The sequence below is a fragment of the Falco cherrug genome, chromosome 14 (genome assembly GCF_023634085.1).
Source record: "Falco cherrug isolate bFalChe1 chromosome 14, bFalChe1.pri, whole genome shotgun sequence".
Classification (NCBI taxonomy): Eukaryota; Metazoa; Chordata; class Aves; order Falconiformes; family Falconidae; genus Falco; species Falco cherrug.
In genome coordinates, this window is record NC_073710.1 from 172388 (window position 1) to 191147 (window position 18760).

The 18760-nt window shown below is 50.4% G+C and overlaps 2 protein-coding genes across 7 annotated transcripts in view; one reads left to right on the forward strand and one right to left on the reverse strand.

Moving 5' to 3' along the window:
• PSKH1 (protein serine kinase H1) overlaps nucleotides 1–13598 on the forward strand; it is a 38387-nt gene extending 24789 nt beyond the window's left edge. For 3 of the 5 annotated variants that reach the window (XM_055726753.1, XM_055726754.1, XM_027806859.2), the window contains exon 4: nucleotides 6774–13598. In XM_055726753.1, the coding sequence (XP_055582728.1) occupies nucleotides 6774–7091 (318 nt within the window). In that variant the 3' untranslated portion in view covers nucleotides 7092–13598. The remainder of the gene's footprint in view (nucleotides 1–6773) is intronic. The other 2 variants (XR_003560463.2, XM_027806860.2) reach the window with 2 other exon arrangements.
• A 2127-nt stretch (nucleotides 13599–15725) lies between these two features.
• Nucleotides 15726–18629, reverse strand: CTRL (chymotrypsin like). 2 transcript variants are annotated; one of them, XM_005440303.3, is made up of 7 exons: nucleotides 17829–18629; nucleotides 17570–17673; nucleotides 17307–17386; nucleotides 16971–17052; nucleotides 16687–16867; nucleotides 16175–16308; nucleotides 15726–16014 (listed from the first exon to the last, which is right to left on the reverse strand). In XM_005440303.3, the coding sequence occupies exons 1-7, from the start codon at nucleotides 17938–17940 to the stop codon at nucleotides 15853–15855; spliced, it is 855 nt and encodes a 284-aa protein (XP_005440360.2). In that variant the 5' UTR covers nucleotides 17941–18629; the 3' UTR covers nucleotides 15726–15852. The 2 variants fall into 2 exon arrangements, with proteins under 2 accessions (XP_005440360.2, XP_055582730.1); XM_055726755.1 differs by having other exon boundaries at nucleotides 15879–16014; nucleotides 16175–17052.
• Between the last annotated feature and the right edge of the window lie 131 nt (nucleotides 18630–18760).

The window sequence follows — 18760 nt, forward strand, 5'->3', positions numbered from 1 at the left end:
CTCATTGTGGTTGCACAAACCAAACTGTGTTGGCATGGTGGAGACTGCAGCATCAAATGGGGGTGGTGTGCTTATCTTCTGTGGCATGGAGCGTTGCTGTTAACAGTGACAAGGGCACGATACGAGGGCAGTCCCTCCAACCAGGTGCACATGTTCAACCCAATGTATCTGCTGGGGCAGGCTCACTCCCAATAAATCTTTTTTGTCTTGTAAAACTTTAACGTATCCAACTGATGGTTTTCTGTAGTGAACCTGGCAGGAACCTGTCTGCTGCTATAGGGCTTCTCAGCCTCCCTGGTGCTTTGGGATTGGGATGCAGTATTTTTGACCGAAGAGCAATCTTTTGCAGCTGTGATAACATATTTTGTGCTTAATGTTGTTGTAAAGACCAACTGGCAAGGGAAATTCAGGCCTTTGCAGTTCTGGGTGTCCTCATCCTCCCATTAACATTGTCCTTAGAGCTCATGTCAGTTCTCCTGAAAACAACACGTAACTTGAGTACGAATCAGGAAATCAATATGTATTTTTCCTTCAGTGAGTACTGTCAAGACTAAAAGCAAAGCTTGGAAGTTAGAGGACTGATTCTTCTTTTATTTGCACAGGACTAACCAGAAGATCCCTCTGCGGCTTTGTGTCTCTGGAGAAAATGTCAAGAAGCTTCACTCTGTGTGTGTAGGCTTGTGCACCAAGGGCTGTGCCTGTGGAGTTGAGAAGACCTCTCGGATGACCAGGGAGGAGTTGCTGTTGGCTTGGAGAATGCTGTAGTCAGGCTGAAACAGGTCACCTGTTAGAAATGGATCTGTCTGAAATCTGCCAGGTTGCCATCTCCAACTTCATTCATGGTTTCACCAGGCAGTGAAAGAACTATGAGACTTTGGAGTCTGAGCATCAGTGACCCTGTGCCACATGAGTGACTATGTGGTCCCACTTTAGGTTGTCTATGGAGGTGTGGGGTGCTGAAAGGTGTCACCTGGGCCTGGAGGGATGCAAAGGGACAGGCACTCTGACGAGGAGGGAATTCTGCCAGTAACTGCAATTCTTAGATATATGATGTCCATGTACATCTTTACAGCCCATCTTCCTTCCCCTCTCCCTGAGAGGCCTCTTGGATTCAGTTTTTGCATTGGATAACTGCATGAAAGATAGAAGTGAGGAACGGATGACTGCACAGCTCATCTCAAAGATCATGAGTTACTAATTGCTGGTTTTCTGTTTCAAATATCCTCACAGTCACTAGAGAAAGTTCAGCAGGCTTTCCTGCCTCCTAGGGATCTCTGCATGCCTGAAAGTTTGTGCTAGTTACTAGGTAGGTTGTGGCTTTGTTGATTATTTTTTTTTTTTGTTTTGCTTTGGTTTGCTTTGTTTTTTCTGTAATGTAAGGTTATAGTAGTACTAGGCTTTACTGCATCTCATCTCTTCTGATCTCAGAAACCCAGCAGTCCTGCTCCCGTCTGGTGAACAGAGGGGAGAGTGCCTTAGAGCTGTTGTCCTGTAAGCATGAGCTGTTAAGTCTTCACCAGTGCTTCTTGATCATTAGATAAAGGATAGCAAGATGATGGTAAGATACCCTCCTTCACACCCTGCTGAGCCTGCACTGGAGGGTAAAGACAAACTGTTGTTTCCCTTGGTTGTTGCAGGGACCCTCATTATTTCTGCTGTAGGGTGAGCTGTTTGGGTTTACTTACTGCAGCTCTTTGCCCCACCCCCTTTTTTTTTTCCCTTTTTTTTAATTCTGCTGGATTGTGGTGTTAGCCACTCTGCTAAATTCTGGAGTTACAGACAGACATTACTTTCCAGGGGATGTTCAGTCCTCCAACATGAGGGCCAGTAGTCTCCAGCATTAAACTAGCTTGTCCAGTGTTTGTCTCCTGAGAAATGAGGTTTGTGAAATGGGTATTGCACCAGCTATCCCAGACAGAGGACCTGATTGCAGTTGATTGAAAAGCTGGTCACCTGTAGGAGGTCTCTGCTGGCACTCAGCAAGTACCACTGAGGGCCTGCTCAGAATATGGCTGTTTTGTTTTTTGTTTTGTTTTTTTTTTTATGATATGTAGGAAGAGAACAGAACTACTGTAGTACCTTACCCTCTGGAGGAGTGTAGTCTAACAGGGAACAGCACAGAAGTTACACTCAAACTGCATTACATTTGACATCAGTTCATAGAGGAACTGGAGTGCAAGGTGAACAAGTATTGGTGACTTCTCTTCATTTTTGTGGTATTTTTGTGCCACAAAAGAAAGGAACTTGTCAGTGCAGCAGTGAGATTAAAGGCAAGGCTCTCTGATGGGGTTTAGTTGATGCAGTGTTTCATGGCCACTGGATGGAAGCATTTTCCTTCCAAGCCATTCTCTCTTTCTCTTCAGAGGAGCAAAATCTCATCTAGATTGCTTCAGTCCTGTCATGTGAGTGCACCTCGTGTCTTGCACTCATGTCCTTCTTGGTGTTCCCCAAACACACCAGTGTCAGCCTTCCTCAGCTCTTACACAGCTCCTGCTGCTGCCTTGCAGTATTAGTTGGAAGGGGTCCTGGGGTCTTGCCAAGTTAAAACTGCTGTTTTGCCAACTGATGCAAGGTTTCTGGAGAGTGGATATGTTTCTCCAGGGACCAGGGTTGAAAATTGCTACATTCATTCCACTCAGTGCTTCAGTAGCATGCAGCCTCACTTATTTTTAAAGAAAAGGTTTCAGTGAAATAAAACCAAAGATGTGTATGGTGCAGCAGATAAAATCTCTGGCTGCATAAACAGATCAATAAACTGATTTATGTTTGCTGACCAGAAGAAAAATTTAATTGCAAGTACTCCATATTCAATGTTTCTGATGGCACTAGAGTAATTGGAATAATGAGAAATCCAATTTGCTCCTGTTTGGAGTTTATTGTTCTTTAGGTTTCATTAAACTGGGCTGGTGCAATGCACAGGCCGCTCAAGGCTCAGGCTGGTTATTTACAGTTTGTAGGTTTTCAGAATGATAAGTTCTTCATGGATTTCTTCAAATTCTATATTACCACATTGGCCATCTTTTAATATGACTTGGAATGATGGAAGTAATGTTGTTCCTGGTGTTTAGAGTCTCATTTCACCCTCCAGAATCTCCTGCTCTGTGTTGGACAGCCATTGCTTTACTGAAGGTTGAATGCATCTGGATGGCAAAGTAGCTCTCAGGTTGCCTCAAGGTCCAGGCCGGTGCCATTACTAACATGTGCAAGAGGAAATAATGCTTTCCTGCATGTCCTGGAGGTGTATTTCCCAGAAAAGTATTGTTCTGTCAGTCCTCATGTATTTTTCAATTGAGTGCATCTCTTGCATCTCTGTGGATTTAAGTAGAAAAAGAGAGGATGCAGATCCTGGCATGATTGTATCTCTGTGAGGGACAATATTCAGAAAGGTAAAAGGTTTTAGATAAGATGAGAAGAAACATCCCAGGAAAAACCAACAGGGTTGGAGTTGTGTAAATGTGTTTTCTCTATCTGAGTGGGACAAAAGCTGTTTCAAGGTATCTCAGTCATCTCAATCACTGGCAACAATAATGAAAATGGTGGTAAAGAGTTCTTAAATAGTTATTGCCAGGAGAGTAGAATTTTTCACCAGCATATAATACCACTTTGAGTTAAAGTCAGTAAACTGCATAGACATATGGTTAGCCTAGGCATCTCATTAGTGTTATTTGGGGAGTGGAAAACGAGTCCTCTGTGAAGGAGACAGAATGGGGTGAGCTTTCTGTTCTGCTAGGAGGACGAGGTAAGAAGTGATTGGAAATTAATGGGCTGTGGATGAGTCATGATGAATTTGTGGGTTTAACTGTGTGAGTAGCTGATAAATGAGTAAAAAAAAAAAAGCTACAGAACAGTGTTTTTTAAAAAAGTTTTTGAAGGCTAGCCTGGTAAAAGTGGGGGCAGAACCTCTTGTTGGGTGTTGATTGGCTGCGTCCATCTGTGGAAGAGAGAAGCCAAAGGCCGTCCGTAGCTGGAGGTGTGGAGTTTCATGTGCTGGCAGGTACGGCCCTGGTGTTACCTGAGGTTATGCCGATAAAGACCGAACACAGCAAGTTGATTCTCTTCACTGTTATTTAACAAAGGAAGTGCCTTATCCAGAAGTCTGGTAGGAAATCTATAGACTTGAAACACGATTTAGATCACCCCATGGCAGATTTGGCCCTTTGGTTCTGTTGCTATAAATAGCATAAAGGCTGAGCTCTTCAAAGGGTCCGTAGTTCTGCAAAACAGACCAGTGTGTTCAATTGCAATTGTAACCTTTATTGTAGTTTTTGCTACATTTGAAAAGGTTTTTTGCTATTTTATTTATCCTCTTTATAAATGAACACTATAACAAGTCTCTGATCAAAGATTGTCCCTTTTTAGGGACAAAGATTGTGCTATTCTAACAAGCGCCTGTTTTTTTCTTACATTCACTGTCCAAATGCATTTCGTCAGCTAAGAGAAAGTGATTTAATGCAGGTCATGACAAACTAGTTATATCTGAAAGCAGGAAACAGAAAAGCTTGAATTTTAAGGGTTTTTTTTTTTATTAACTGATTTTGTTCTTGAAACGTGGAGGGGAGTGGATTTTGGATGTGATTTCAAAGCGCAGAAGTGGTGTCTGATCTGCAGGAGAAGGCTGTGCTTCCTTCCTGAGCACTCTGGCTCAAAGTATTTCCATCTCTATCTTGAATACATTCAGGAACGCTTGCAGTTTTTTACTCATGTACCGGTATTTTCTTTATATCAAGTAGTTCATGTCATTTTCACTCTCTTCTCTTCCAGTTATTGACAGTGATTGTATAGCCCACTTTAGCTAAACTGAGTAAGCTGGGCTGTTTTAGTCATCGCTTGTAAAATAAGACTTTCTGTACCCTGGTCATTCTAGCAGCCGGTTCCTTAGCTGGAGTTTCAGTTCTTTTTTCCTGGCCATGCCACTGACTGTCCGGGGCCAGGAGCAGTGCTGTAACTGAGCACCTTGCCTTTCATTATAAAATCCTGCCGTGGATTGGCTCTCCTGCCTGGTGCCTCTGAGTCTTTTGGAAGAGAAAATTGCTTTCAGTAGCAATAAATTGCAAACCTCAAAAAAATCAGGACATACCTTTTTTGAACCTTATGCACAAGAAGAGGTAATCATATCTGACCGTACTGTTGGTGGACCCTGAATTTTAAAATAACTGGGTTCTTTTCTTCCTCAGAAAACGAAGAGAAGAAAGACAGAGAATAGCAGCCTTTTCCTTTTTTAACCACACATGCTGTTTCCGTTATTGTATTGAATCTTCACTTTGTTGCATGAATCTGCTCAGGCTTTTTTTAACGCTGCTTAGGATGTGTCAATAGTGGTGGTTTCAGGAGGGGTGAGACCCACACAACACGCAGCGACTGCAGAAACCTGCTCTTGCCAGTGTCCATTCGACACTTGGGGTTTGTATGCTAGCCATACCTGCCGCCTCCACTCCAGCCTTACTGTGGAGTTTGCCAGTTTTCTTCCTAGCTTTGTCCACAGCCCACCCTTCACCTCATGCTAAAGGTGATGTTCTCACGTTAGCACAAATATGGTATTTTGTCAGAAATTAAGCAATTGCAGCATGCGTGGCTGTAGGTGTTTGTCTTGTTTATGGCTATACTTTGGCGTACTGGGGGATATAGGAGAAATATATTATAGGGCTAATTAACTACTTTGAGCTTGTTTCTTTAAAGCTAGTATTTTGTAAAAAAATCCCTTCCCCTTTCCTTGGTAAGCATTCCTGGAAATTCCTTATCTCTAACATTTATATATACTCAGACTGTTCTATGGGACTGTTTCCAGCTGGGCAGAGTTGGCTGTTCCAGGACTGAGCAGTAGCAACATCTCCTAGATTTCCATGTGGGAGCGAGACAAGAGTACCACAGCAGAAAAATTCTCCCTAGTCTTTGCTTCAGGATTGATGCAGAGGTCGGTGCTGGCTCGCTAGATGTGCACCTTAAAGTGAAGGGTCAGAATAGAACCCCAGGGGTCTGGTGCGAGGATCCAGCCTCTGTGAGCAGTACAGCTAGCACTCCGGCAGTCATGGCCTCATCAGATACAGAGCACTTGGATTGGGGAGGGTCTTCAGTGGGATACAGTGACAGTTCTTTTTGTAATAGCTGGATGATTTTGGAAGGTGATGGGAGTGAGGTGGGAGGCCTCAGGGCCAGCACCTGGAGAGGGGTGTAGGTCTGGGAGCCTGTGTGTGTCTGTGGTACAGCAACGGGAGCAAGCACGGGCGTGCAAGCATGTGACTGAGTGTGTGACTGCTGGTGAAGGTGGAGCTGGACAAGGGGGTGAAGGGATGTGGGAGCTGGGGATATGTGTGTGTGTGTGTCTCTAAGGTCAAGGATGAGACTGCAGGAGGGTCTGGTGGCCAGAGGGACCAGGGAAATCCCAGCCAGCTGCTGCAGTGATGGTTGAGTCTTGGGATTGACTGAGATCGCATGTGTGTGTGTGGAGGTGTCTGTACACTTGAGGAACCTGGGGGGACTGGGATCCAAGGTCAGCTACTGGGTGGGCTGAGCGCCGCTGCTTGGAGGGACCCACCCTGCACCTATGCACCTGTAGTCATTTCCCACTAATTCAGCCTCTCCCTCTAACAGCCTTTTGAAGTAAGTATGTCTCATTTTCCTTGGGCAGAATCTGTTGGTTACACCTTGGAAATTTTGAGGGTGAAAGAGACAACAGAAGAACCAGAATGCCCTGAAGTGCCTTTTGGGCATGGGAGGAATTAATCAGCAGACCTGTGCTGGGATGTTTCTTTCTAATGATCTCTTTCATGTTTCAGCCCTGGCCCAGTGTGTCCAACCTGGCCAAGGATTTCATTGACCGTCTGCTCACGGTGGACCCCAGTGACAGGATGACAGCCCTTCAGGCCCTGAAGCACCCCTGGGTGGTCAGCATGGCAGCATCATCATCCATGAAGAATCTACACCGCTCCATCTCACAAAACCTTCTCAAGAGGGCATCTTCCCGCTGCCAGAGCACCAAATCCGCACAGTCCACCCGCTCCAGCCGCTCCACCAAATCCAACAAATCACGGCGGGTTCGGGAGCGGGAGCTGCGGGAGCTCAACCTGCGCTACCAGCAGCAGTACACTGGCTGAACACTGGGCTGGGACCTGCCAGGCGTCTTTTCAGATGTCTTCTCTGTGGTGTAGGTGTGCAGCATCCTTTGCTGTGCACACTCTCAGTGAGGAACATCCAGGTTCCTCCCTCCCTCCCTCCAGGTGCCCCCTGTATCCATGAGGAGGTGTCCCCCTGTGCAGAGGAAAGGGAACCTCATGGTGGCCATCCCACCCTGTGAGCTTGCCACAGGGTCTTGTGCCAGAAACAGGGGCACAGCTCAGAGCCTCAAGTAATACACAAATCAAGGAGCCACGTGGGGAGAAGAGCTCTTTCTGTAGCCCAGGAGCTTGGTTGTTCACAGTTATTTATTAATTCCAGAGCGCTATATTTCTCTCACTTGCAAACAAAAAAAAATCACTTTATGTGTATGCACATGCATGTGTGTGTGCACATACACGTGTGTGAGGGTGTGTATATGTATTTAAAAGTTGTATATACACAAATTTTGAGCTGCTTTAGTCAGACTCTGTGGTGCCTTTGCAGTGAAGCTGGTATGAGTCACAAACAGTTAGGAGTAGGATAGCTCTGACTCACCGGCGTGCTGCCCACCAGTTCCTCGCTGAAGTGATGCCAGGCAGCAGTTTTCCATGATGGCTGGGAAGCTGCGAGGCTTCCCCCAGGGGCTGCCACCCGCCTGGTGACATCAAGGGCTACTCAAGCTGTGCGAGAGCCGCCGTGCAAATTGGCAGCCATGCTGCAGTACTGTGAGCTCGGAGCTGTAGTCCAGTTCCTTTGAGTGCTCCTGAGGGAGGGGTGGGAGGAGGATTATTGTCCTGCAGGAACTTCACGCTATGCAGAGAGATGTCTTTGGCGGGGCAGGTTTTTCAGGGGTTCCTTGCTGTCCCTCTTGAATTATCCTTCCCTTATTTGTAGCAAGACCCGTGCTTCCCGTGCAGGGTTTGTTCTTGCTGTGCCGCACGGCCCTGTCATGCCTGTGACCTGTTACATGTCCTGTGCCCTTCAGACTAGCAATACCGACCACATCACTTCACCAGAACTTCAGTGGTTCCAGGTATTGTTCCCGGTCTGCAGATTTTACAGGGCTCCCCTGCTTTGCATGCCGGCTCTGCCCCAGTGCCACCATCCCTGTTCTGGGACAGCGAAGTGGTGGTGGGAGCAGTTGGGGTGGCTGCAGACGGCTCCATAGCGTCAGGGTGTCAGGGTCGGGGCTTGAGTAGTGGAGGTGCAATCCTAGAGTGTCAGCAGTGTCAGTACCCTGGAGACGTTGCACAGACACCTTAGAGCTGTTAGGTGTGCCTTAGATTCAACAGGAGAAAGCTGCCTTTCGGGTTTCTTTGTGCTGGATGGTGCCGTGGGGGCTTCTTGTAAAGGGGCTTCCCAGGGGAGGTGAGGGCTCTAGAGTCGGGCTTTATGCAAGCCTGCTGAGATACCTTCCCAACTAGTCAGAGCCATAAAGCGGGGCTGGTGGCACAGTCTCAGGGTGGGCTCAGCCTCTTGTGCCAGCAGAGACAAGAGCTGCAGTGAAGGAGAACGCTGGTTCTTGAAACTTCATATGAAGCCATATGGTTTGCTTCATGCTGTGTGCTTGGAAAGCGCTTGCTTAGCTCTGGGCTAGAGGTGAAGGCTGTGCAAGCTCAAGGGGCTGGCGAGCATGGCCTTTCCATCCAGGATTGATGTCTCTGCTGCTGTGGTTTAGTGTCAGCAAGGTTTTAAGTGGTTGGTCACATCTCCAGGGAGCTCTAACTGCACTAGCCACAGCCACTTCTGGTCAGCAAACAGCAGAGCAGTGCTGCTTCAGGGGGAGAAGACTTGAGTTTTCTGTGCTAAGAGAAAAGAAAGAATTTCTAGGGATGTGCTTCCCAGCCCAAAGCAGGGATGGGCTATAACCACCAAGAGCACAGCCTGGGGCGCCCAAGCGTGTGATAGGGAATACAGCAGAGGAAACCTGTGGACAGGCAGTGTATGTAGCAGGGGTGAATTCTAAATCCTTTGCGTCATTGCATATTATTTTGAAAACTGCATTCTTTTCAGGCTGCCCTTCCTCAAGTGGCCATCCTACTATGTCACACACAGTCTTTCTTCCATCAGCATTAAAGATCACAACAGAATTGCTAAAAACTGGGTTTTTTCAACTCTGTGGACTGCAAAAGAAGTTTCTTCAGCTTCTTTTACCTTCTCCTGTAGTTTTCCCTGGTTTGTTACCATGAACTATAAACTAGATGTGATTTCTGACAAAAGAGGCAGCTTGCCACATTTGCTGCGTAAACAGTTCAGTGCCCCTCATATTACTGCAAACAGCTCTCCAAAAGCAACAACTACTCTAAGAGAAATATCAACTGGAAAATTGTTCTTAGCTTGTACATTAAGAGATGGCAGGATGCTCTCTGAGGGATTCTGGTTTTGAGCCATTACTCAAAGTGTCTTCTACATGTTTGGAGCATCACACCCAGGCACTGTGATCTCTTACCTCCTGGATGCTTTCATGGCCCACCCCAGATTATCTTGCCTGTTTATCCTTAAAACAGGTATTTTGCCCACTCGAGGACATCAAACTGATGAACTGAGCCAAGACCTCTTGAACCTGAGACTTCCCTTTAACCACTAGACCATCAAAATGCACAGGCGTTGTGCAGGTGTCTACCCAAGCTGTTCCCTCCTGCATTCTCTTGGGGGGTGGGGGATAAATGAAGGTGGAGAGGAGGTCAGGATGCTGAGCTCTGGTCTGACCAGGGTGGTTTCTCCACCTTTACAAGGCAGAACAGGAATCCTCTCATCTGTGACAATTTTTGCTTTGTTGCTCTTTTCAGCAATTGGTTTTTCACCAGTAAAAGTTGGGAGCGATGTCATTCGTGGTGAGTTTGGGGTGAAATATATTTTGGGAAGCGAGATGTTGCTATATAGGTTCCAGCCAGCGTCAGGTTTTTGTGATGACACTGGCTGGGAAGTAATTTGGCACTTACCTACATGAGTGATGCTGGAGAGCTGCAGCTTGCCCCTTTGTGGTATGGAGACGTCTGTGGTCTTCAGGCATCCTGCTGCTAGGGAACTGCACCAAAGAGGACCGAGTCCATCCCATAAGGGGCTTTGGGTTTTCTAGAAAAAGAACTCTAGTTCTCTTCACAAATGCAATGTTTTTTTATTGGCATGGAAAAATCAGTGTAAACATGGGGAAAGTCTTTATGGGCTGTCCTTCCATCGTTTGGTTATAGCACTCTTGGCTCAATCGCTCTTCTTTTTCTAAATTCAGTATTTGCAGGAACTGTTACACCCAGACAATAACGTGTGGGCAGAGGAGAGATGAGCAGAGCTCCGTCCAGATGTCCCTCCCTTGGAGTCATCGGTGATCTTTCTGTTTTCACTCTGTCTGGAAGACTGTGATGGTCCAACTGCTGTGTTGCAAGGTCAGCTTAAGAACAGTTCCTGGGGTGCTTTTTATGCTTGCAATTGTGGCACCTTTGCAGCTGGGTCTGGGGTGTCTGGGGACAGGCAAAGTGCTGTAATTTTGAGCCATAGTTAGGTGCCTTCAATGTGTCCTCTAAGAAGCTCTTCACTGTGAATTATCTTGATCATCTGTCTTCATATATGTTCCACAGGAGCCTCTCAGTGCTTGATCTGTCTTAAGTCTCAGGAGTTTACATTTTTCAGGAGCGCCTTGTTTGGGGATTTTGGAAGTGAAAATGTCTGAAATGTTTTTTCTGCTCTTTCATTTAATTTTTAAAATCTCCTTCTTCGGCTTTTAACTGGTAATTCTTTATTTGGCTCACAGGGTTTTTTGGAAGACTTTCTCTGGTACTGAATTAGCCAGGAGAACACAGGTAACAAATGCCTGTTCCAGGGTTCGCTGAGCTGCAGACTTTTTATTAGCTGAGGTGCAAATCTCTGGGCGCTTTTGTTTTCCGTACTTTTGTTCATGCAATGAAAATGAAGTTGGAATGACACCTAGTGGCAAGTTGTAGGTGTCCTTGTTCAAGTACAGCCTTAGTTATGTTCCCACTTTCTGGGTGAGATGTTCTTACAAAGAGGAATCTGGTTTTGATGTACTGAGTGATGGTCTTGGAGCACACCTGCAATCCCTCCAATCCCAGGTGCTCAGCGTGGCACCATTTTCTCCTGTACTCATCCTGAAGAGCAGCATTTTAGCCCACAAAGGGATGAGCGTGATTCCGCAGGCACTCGCTGGAAGGGATGCTGATTGCTGGGGAAAAGACGCATGCAGTCAGCCCCCGGTGTCTCAGTGAGATGCTCGCCAGCACCCTGCCTTGGGGAGGCGTCTTAAGGGACACGAGGAGAAAGCAAAGCCTAAAGATGCCAAGGCTGGAATTGGTAGGTTTGGGATTTTATCCCAGCGTGAGACACAATGGTGCAGCTCAAGGTGTTGCTTCCTGGCGTGTTCTGTTTCAAGGAAATGCATTTTTGAGGAGTAAAGGGAATTATGGTTGGTTTTCTTTTGGAACTTAGCAGTACTGTGTAAAACAATCCCATTGTTTTGTCCTGGGAGTTTGGCTGCGCTCCTGGGGGAGAGAATTACAGCTTCAAAGAATGTGGCCTATTGATGCCTTAATTGTTTATTTTTATTTTTTTGAGGGTTATTGGAAATGAATGTGAAAAGGTTTTGCAGAAATAATGTTAGGTGGTCTACACACTTGCATCCAGATTTTTGAGCAAGTAAGGTATTTTTCTGTGTATTTTGCTCAACCAGCAATTACTTGTCCATGTTCGATTTACTTCTCACCCTTCTCAGGCTTCTAGAAAATTAACATGTCAGCCCAGTGGAGGTAGACACACCCCCCCCCCCTTCTTCAATCCAGAAGTCGTCTGTGCTATCACTGAGGTTGTGACAGCATCCAGATGCTCCTGACAGTTCCTGGACTGCATTGTTCTTGGAAACATACAACCGTACGTGAAGGGCAGCTTTATAGCCTTGTCAGGGGTGTAAGCCCAGACAAAAGGGCTCTGACCTTCTGGCTCCAGTGGTGATGTGGAAACCAGCTGCAGTGCAGGGCCTGCGCTATCTATTTGTTTTGGAAATGATGAACCCTCAAACTCTTAACTTCTTTGGAATTTGGATATTTTCTTCTTCTAGGTCAGATATTTTCTCCTCTGGTAATTCACGTTCTTTCTTACACCCTGCTCCATTTCTCAATCCTGTTTTCTACCTGGGTGTTTGGCTGAAGGACTAATATAGTCAACTTTTATATAATGCACAAACTGGAACAGGAGTCATGGTTAACTCGGCTACTGGGCAGCAACTCTGGACTTGGCTCTGCAGGAGCCATGGTGAGTCCCGTAGCAAGGTCAAAGCATCTGTTCGGTGCCTTGCAGGTGGGAGAAGGCTCCCTTTGAGGATCCTGCAGTGCAGGCTCAGCCCAAGGTGATCTGGCACCACGAAGGACAACTGGTGCACGGCTGTTACAGGCCTCTTATTAGACTGTGTGGGGCCATATTCTTCCTTTAAGTGGTGATACTAAAGATTCAGAAGGTTTGAGGTGGGGTAAATGAAAATCTCGATTGTTTGACTTAGTTTTCTAAACTATGAAAAGCAACACAGAGGTTGGCTTTTTGGGGGGATCACACCCTCTGGAGGGGTTGAAAACCATTCTCTGGCAGCAGTGTGAGCCCTGGGGTTTGCAGGGAGGCTGGCTGTGTCCTGGCCTCTCACCAGCTCGGCTTCATCCTGGAAAATATCACAAAGTGCCTGTACCACTTGGCACCAGATACCCAGCCCCAAGCTGCCTACGCCACTCTTGGGAGGTTTTTGGTGCTTTTTTTGACCACTTGGTTTCCTCTTTCAGCCTGGACTAAGAACACAGCTCTTGGGTGCTCCAGGGGCAGGTACCTGCATGTCAGCTGTGCCTTACTGTGTGGTAAATTTGCCAAAAAAAAAATGTGAAGCAGCAGGGATGCGCAGTGGCAGTGGCATCATGGAGCTTGGTACCTTCCACCCTTGGTGTCCCTGGGGTGGAGGGAGCTCTGCCTGCCTGATGACAGAGCAGCTGTCCTTCCCCCGCTGTCCTCCCCTGCACGATGATACTGTAGAGCCCTCGTGTGTGACAAGCGAGCTACTCGCTGCTGTTGCAAATATTGTTGCACTGTGTTTGTCTGCTGAACGTGGGAGAGATCCACGGCCCCAGTGAGGTGTGTCGGAAACAAGCAGCTCCCATGTGGACGCCGAGATAACGTGAGTTTTCCTGTTGCCTTTCACTGCGGAAAGACACCTCCCGGGAAGCTCTTGGGGCCAGAGGTCTTCTGGCACTTGCTGTTATTTTTGGTCGCCAAATTTCCGGTGCTGGGTTGGAACAGTTTGGAATTAACTCCGATTGCATCCCGTTAATCTCTTAGCGGGTCTGCTTTGAGAAGCACCAAGTTCTGTGACTTGCCTTTGGAGTCTTGTTTTTTACACTAAGGTCTGGCTTGTAGGATGAGGTCTGAACCATTGTAATTAGCCTGTAACATTACGATTAGAGTGTACAGAATTATTTATTTTGTGTACTCAGTCTGCTAAACATGTAAATGTATTCTGTGTACCCCATCGCTCTGCTGTCATTCCTTCTGGTGCATGGATCGCCCGTGGGCCGGCTGCTGGCAGGCACCGCTTTCCAGGCCAGGAGTGATGGGCAGTGAACGCATCGACAGGATGCTGCTCACCCCTCTAATACAGTCTTGGAGCACAACAAGAAGGTACCAAAGTGCCCGTAAAAGAGTTTGCTGGTTTCTTTAACGCAGCTGCCTGGGGCAGACCTCATGCCGGGCTGTGGTGCCCACAGGGGTGCCCTGGGTGAGTGGGGTGCTCAGCCTCTGGCTGGAAGGCAGGGCTTGGAGGCAGAACAGGCGCTCTGGGACATTTTGTTCACTTTTCTTTGGCTGGAAGCCATAGAAAGCTGGGCCATAGAAATACCTTGGTTTGCCTACAGCAGCTCATCACCTCTCTGGTTTCACTCTGTGCATCCAGATGTGCATTTTATGGACCGTCAGGAAAACCTGTATCAAGTGAAAAACACATACCCCTTCTGAACCACCCTCTCCTGGAAAGGAGGTGATTTTGCAGGGACTGGGGGCCCCATCTCAGCAGTGGCAGGGATGACAGCGACCTGAACACAGTGAATGACCCATAGTGCTGCACTTGATCAGTTCCTGTTTGAAGCTCCACGTGGCCACCAGTTTCTTTTGCCCTTGTGGCCCATCCCCACATCGCTGACATCCAGCTGTCTGTAAGGGCATTGAGGAGCTAACTAAAGCCAAAAAAGTGTGCTGCCTTCATGTGGTGGGTTTTATTTCAGGTACCACAGAGAGCAAGCACTCTAAATGTCAAGGCAGACCAGTAGGACCGGTGTGTACTGGTCCAACTGCTGCTGCTGGCCTTTGGGGAGGTTTGCAAGGAGCTCGCTCAGCCCTGTGCCCTTCTCCCCTACGTCCCAGAGGGGCTTTCCAGGGCAAAGGAGCCCGAGCCAGCAGCTTCACAGGTTTCTCTGCAAGCCCCAGGGCCCTGCTGTGAGTTTGCTCCAGTTGCTCTTGCTCCCTGCAGAGAAAACCACTACACGAAGCTAAATTTTACCCATCCAAAGTAAAACTTTGAGCCCTGGGCTGCACTTGAGAAGTTTTTGTTTGTGATTTTTTTTTTTTTTTACTCAAGCATAGGGGCCAGACCGTTTGTCTGTACCCTCCATTCATAGTTTATATCCCTTCCCATGGGTATGTCTGTGTAGCATCATGCTTTCTCTGCAACTGCCTCATAGTGATGACAACATTTTGGGGGCTGTGATTAACACAGTAGAGCTTTTATATCACAATCACATCACTGATAAAGAAAAAAAACCCCACAACTTGTGTTGGGTCAGTCTGATCCTGCTCCTCTCCACGGTGTCCTCATGACCAGCTCTTATTTTGAGCTGCCAGGAACCAGGTGGTAATTCACTGACGTGTCTTTTTACTCGCATGTCACCTCGCAAGGTCTGCACCTGCCATTGCCTCAAGAATCTCTTTGGGTGAAAACTCAGCTTTCTTCTGAAAACCTGCCATGTGGCCTTGAATTTTGTTTCCTGCTTCACATTTTCCTTTGGGATGGCCTTCAGTTCCCCGCTCTGTTACCTGGCAGATCTGCACACATGAAGCAGCGTGCTGTTCTCCAGCCGCTGCCTTCCACCTTCCAGAAGAGCTGGAGCTGCTGTCGGCTCTTCTCCCATTCAGCTCTGTGTTCCCAACCTGCTACATGGCTTTAAATTGCCACCAGGGATCTTTTAAGATCCTGTGCACCCACCAGCACCCACCCTCCGTCGCGAGTTGGGGAGGGTGCTGAGCTGCAGCTCCACAGGCCCTGGTGGGGCCAGCTGGTGCTGGAGACCTTGCGGTCGGTGGGAGGACCAGTACAGGTAACTTCGCCCACCCTCAGCGCTGTGGTGGGCTCTGGGCTGGTGCCAGGGTGTAGGTCCATGTACATGAAGACCCCCTGAGCAGCCCTGGAGCCTCTGCCAGCCCTGCTCCCTCTCTACCTACGCATCGTGTCCTGGCTGTGCCCCTTGCCACGGGTCCCAGCTGGGCACAGCTCCGGCACTGGGAAGTGCTGCGGCTTGGGAGAGGAGCGTGGGGTGCCCTGGCCCCCCTTGCGCCTTCCATCCCGGCCTGCTTCACAAGGGGAAAGGAGCCAGAGGCAGCGCTTGGCACAAATGCCGATGCTTTATTACAAAGTGAGGCACCTTGCTTTCAGCTCAGCCCCTTGCCAGCTCTGCCAAGCTCACCACGCCGGGAGCAGCACCCGGCGAAGGGATCCCTCTGTCACCAGCTCTATGCCTGAGAAACAACGTAGTCGATCCAGTTTCGAAACTGGCTCACGCGGGTGTAGATGGCTGGCGTGCGGACATTGCAGTTGCTGTTTCCCCAGGAGACAATGCCAATCAAGGTCCAGACGTTCCCATTCTGGTATACCAGAGGGCCACCAGAGTCACCCTGCAGAGAAGACGCCTCCTGCTTAGTGGCCCCAGCATGTGCTCCAGACTGGTCCCTGCCACCCCGGCCGCGGCCGGGCGCTATAGCCGACATCTCTGGCTCCATAGACCCAAGACCCCACGTGTCCTCCTCCTCCTCCAGCGGGAGTTTGGCTCCTTACCTGGCAGGAGGAGGCACCGACCCCGCCGGCACAGAGCATGGAGCTGGTGATCCGGTTGCCCCAGTACTGCTTGCACTGGTTCAGGGTGATCAAGGGCAGAGTTACCTGCTGCAGGCGGACTGCCAAGGCTTGGGCTGGGGGAAAGAAGCACCATTAAATGGCCCTGGAGTTGGCGGGTCTCCTGGAGCCTTTGGGAGCACACAGGCACCCTGGGTAAGCTCCCACTGTGGCTTCCAAGCACGTGGGTGCTGCCATGCAAAGCGCCCTCCCCCTCTGTGCCAGTGTACCCCCCTGCCCCAGGAGGGATCGCCTCGTGCAAGCAGTCCCAAGCAAGGGCGGGCTGGTGCCCGTGCTCAGTCATCCCTGGGGTTGGCATGCATCCACCTCCACCTGTGCTTGCACCAATGCACCCACACACACACACACTGCCCCTGGGCTCCCCCAGACCCTGCAGAGCCACCCAGAAGGGAGGTGGCCACACACGGCCCTCCCTGAAGCTGCGGTGTTCGTACAGTTGGTGTTGGTGCGTCCCCAGCCAGTGGTGACGCACTGGAGGTTGGTGGGCAGAGCCAGGTTGGTGGGGGGCAGGCAGACAGGGGCCACACGGGGTCCCAGCTGGGCAGGCGAGGAGAGCTTCAGCAGGGTGATGTCGTTGTTCAAGGTGTAGGGGTTCCAGCTGGGGTTTGTGATGGCCTGCCGAGAAATTGTGTAACATGCCATCCCTGCCCTGCAGGAGCAGCCCCAGCGCAGAGCTGCAGCCCTGTCCCAGGACTGCAGCCACTTCAGCCTGGCTCACCCTGGACACCGTCTTCACTTGAACAGACTCTGCGTTGGAGCTGCGGTCATATTCCCCGAGGACGACGATGTGGGAGTACGGGCTGCAAGGGGTAAGGGAGTCAGGGGGACACGCGCAGCTGGCACTCGGGGTGGGCACAGCACTGGGGCTGCCACAGGCACAAGGCACTGTGTGCCCAAGGGAAGGCACCGCAGGGAGGAAGCCCCGGGCTGCTCAGTTCCTCGGGTGCTGGCCTCCGAGGCTGTCCCAAATGCCACTTGGCGATGCCCAGCATGCCGCATGCCCCTGTCCCTGCTGGGTGGCACTGGCGTGGGCTGGCTGGACATCGCTCCTCACTTGAATTCGCAGTGGGCAGCCGTGATGACCCAGTTCTCGTTGATCAAGGAGCCGCCGCAGAAGTGGGATCCCGAGCGGGTCTGCAGTGGAAAGAGGGAGGAAGAGCTGGGGCTGAGCCCCCCACAAAGCTGGGGACAGGCAGAGGGTTTCATGGGCCCCCTTGGTGCCTACCCACCTCCCACCCCTGGCGCCCGGCTTGCCATGCCATGCCACCGTGGTGCTTGGGGCAGCAACCCTGCCTGGGGAGCGGGACAGTGCCGTACCTGCAGGGACACCTGCCAGGGCCATGAACCGGGCACCGCATTCTGCCCGTTGATGATCCTCTCACTGTAGTGCACCGAGGGGCTGATGACGGGCACCCCACAGCCTGGCGGGGAGGCAGAGGGGCACAACAGTAACCCCAAAAGCTCAGGGCATGCACACGGGGGCTGCCTGTGCACAGCAGCTCCGTGTCACCATCCCTGGGGTGTCCCGGTCCTGCTGCACCTCAAGTACCTCCCTGTGCCCGCGGGCAGCACTTACTTGAGACAGTGCTGGCAAGGGCCAGGCAGGCAACTGCCCACAGCAACGCCATCCTGGGAGGACATGGCTGTGGCCCCGGGGCCGCGGGCTTTATAGTGGCCAGGAGCCACATGGCTCATGGCTAGGCAGGGTCAAGGTCCCCCTGCTGCCTTCTGCCAGCTGCGGGCAGCAGTGATGGGCCAAACCTGGCACGTACCTCACCCCATGCCAGCAGGGTGGTGGGAACAGGCTGCCAAGAGGCATCCCAGGGTGCTAGGGTTATCGCTGGAATGAGTTATGTCAGTTCTCACCATGGAGCTGGAGAGGGAGAGCACCCAGGGCTGTACTGGGGGCACGGGGGGCTGCTTGTGGGCACACAGCTGGGGGAGCAGTGGGGCTGTACGTGCTGAGATGGATGCCTGGGAGGGTGGCAGGTCACCCTGCCCCCAGGGCCGCTTCAGATCTGTTGGCACTAGGGATGCTTCCCCACGTGGCCACGAAGCCCGGGCCAGCCCGAGCCCAGCTGCACGTTCCCAGGGCCCAGGGCCACCCCCTGACCCTCAGCCCCAGCACAGGTGAGCGTGTCCCAGCGCCAGCCGTGGCAGCTGGGGGGGACAGACACCTTCCCAGGCAGGCGGGAGCTGTGGCCGGTGTGGAGGGCTGGGCAAGCAGGACAGTGGGCACCTCCCCGAGCTGAGGTTGATGCCACCAGCCAAGCATCCCCCAGCACTGCAGCTGCCTGACCCCTCACCCCAGGGCTGCAAAAGCTGGGGAGCTGCATGGTGCTCTCCATCCTGCGCACAGGGGGTACGCAGGTAGTGCCTCCGTCATCCCCCATGGCCCTAGGTGATGCTCCTGGGATGGCACTGGGTGCAGGGGTGATGCTGAGTGTGGGGATGGGTGCCATGCTCTCTGTGCCACCCACACACCCTGGAGAGCAGTGCCTGGACGCT